The sequence below is a fragment of the Phaethon lepturus genome, unplaced genomic scaffold (genome assembly GCF_000687285.1).
Source record: "Phaethon lepturus isolate BGI_N335 unplaced genomic scaffold, ASM68728v1 scaffold51361, whole genome shotgun sequence".
Taxonomy (NCBI): domain Eukaryota; kingdom Metazoa; phylum Chordata; class Aves; order Phaethontiformes; family Phaethontidae; genus Phaethon; species Phaethon lepturus.
Window position 1 is genome coordinate 375 of NW_010520834.1, and position 1486 is coordinate 1860.

Below are 1486 nucleotides of genomic sequence, written 5' to 3' on the forward strand. Positions count from 1 at the left end.
GCAGGACCCCTTCTGCCAGGGTGCCTGCTGCTCCCGGTGAGTTCTCCGGGTGTTTGTACCCATGTGGGTAGTAACACATCTCTCCTCGTTTAAAGCCATCAGGGAGAGGAGTTTTCATTTTAAATTACATTGGAGAAGAGCTTGCATGTGTCATTGTTCCTCAGACTGTAATTTACCAAGGAAATGTCAAACAAAAAAAGTGGATACCCTTTAAAAAAAAACCAAACATGAAAGAAAACAGCTTGCAAGCCTGGCCTCAAAGGAAACCTTTTTGTCTGCTTAGAGGAGGGGAGTCTGAGCATGACCTGCTTCCAGAGCCTCTCGGTCGCTCTTAGCCGCAGCACACGTGTTGCTGGAGGGATTCTGAGTGCTCCTGTTGGCGTCTGATGCCAGCCTGGTCGCAGCCACGTCGCTGGCTGCTTCATACCTGTCTGCCGTGGCTGGCTCGGGCAATTCCCAGCTTTCCCAGGTGGGATGGGTGGGAGTCACCTGCAGTGAGCGCAGGTTTGTGTGCCCACGTCGGGACCCACTGAGTTGCTGCCCTGGTGTCTGACACCCTGATGCTCCAGTGTGACGGGGCCAGAAGGCTGAGCACCTTTCCCTGGGGATGTGACGAACTGCTCAGGGTCCTGCTGCACAGGGCTGAGTTTTGGGGGGGTGTCAGCATCCTGCGTGTGCCACAGCAGGCTCATGGCACTGCCGTCTCCGTCTCCTTCTCTTCCAGCTGAGCATTGCCGTGTGCCTGGGGTTTCTGGCTGCCTGGACCCCTTACGCTGTCGTCGCGCTGTGGGCAGTCCTCGGTGACGCCAGCCAGGTGCCGGCGCTGGCCTTCGTGCTCTCGGCCGTCTTTGCCAAGTCCTCGACGCTCTATAACCCGCTGGTGTACCTGCTCTTCAAGCCCAACTTCCAGAAGTTCCTCTCCAAGGACATGGTGCTCCTCCAGGCCATCCGCACCCTCCTCTGCTGTGGCTGCCCGAGCGCCGCGCTCCAGCCCTTCCCATCCCCGGGCTTCGGTGACCACCCTGGGGCTTGCAGAAACTGCAACGACGCTTTTGAGTGTTTCAGTAACTACCCCAAGTGCCACAAACCCCCCCAGGCGCCCGGCAGCTCGCGCCGGCGTGCTCCCCTGGCTCTCCTGGGCGATGGAGCTGCTTGCCAGCCCGGGCTGAAGAGGACGGTGCAGGTGATGGTGCTTGTCTCACGGAAAAGGCCAGGCCTGGGTGCTGTGAATATGGCGGGGGAAGCCCTGCCATCGGGTATCATGAAAGACCTTCTCTGAGGCCAGCCATGCCCGGCTGCGTCCTACCAGCGCGCTGGAAGATAAACCCCAGTGCGACCTTTCTCTCACCTACATGTCTGATGGGTTCCCAGCATGTTCTGCAGGTGAAGTGACACGAAAATTCAAGACCAACCTTGCCTCCCCCTCTGATTTGGCTCTTGCAACTCTGAGCCTAGTCTTTGTACTTGGGAAAAAAAAAAAAAAAAG

The 1486-nt window shown here is 57.7% G+C and overlaps 1 protein-coding gene across 1 annotated transcript in view; it reads left to right on the forward strand.

The window, feature by feature from the left end:
* LOC104628806 (opsin-5-like) overlaps positions 1-1279 on the forward strand; it is a gene marked incomplete at its 5' end in the record, with an annotated part of 1646 nt that extends 367 nt beyond the window's left edge. Inside the window, one exon of the mRNA XM_010297509.1 lies at positions 725-1279. Coding sequence (XP_010295811.1) covers positions 725-1279 — 555 coding nt within the window. The remainder of the gene's footprint in view (positions 1-724) is intronic.
* Between the last annotated feature and the right edge of the window lie 207 nt (positions 1280-1486).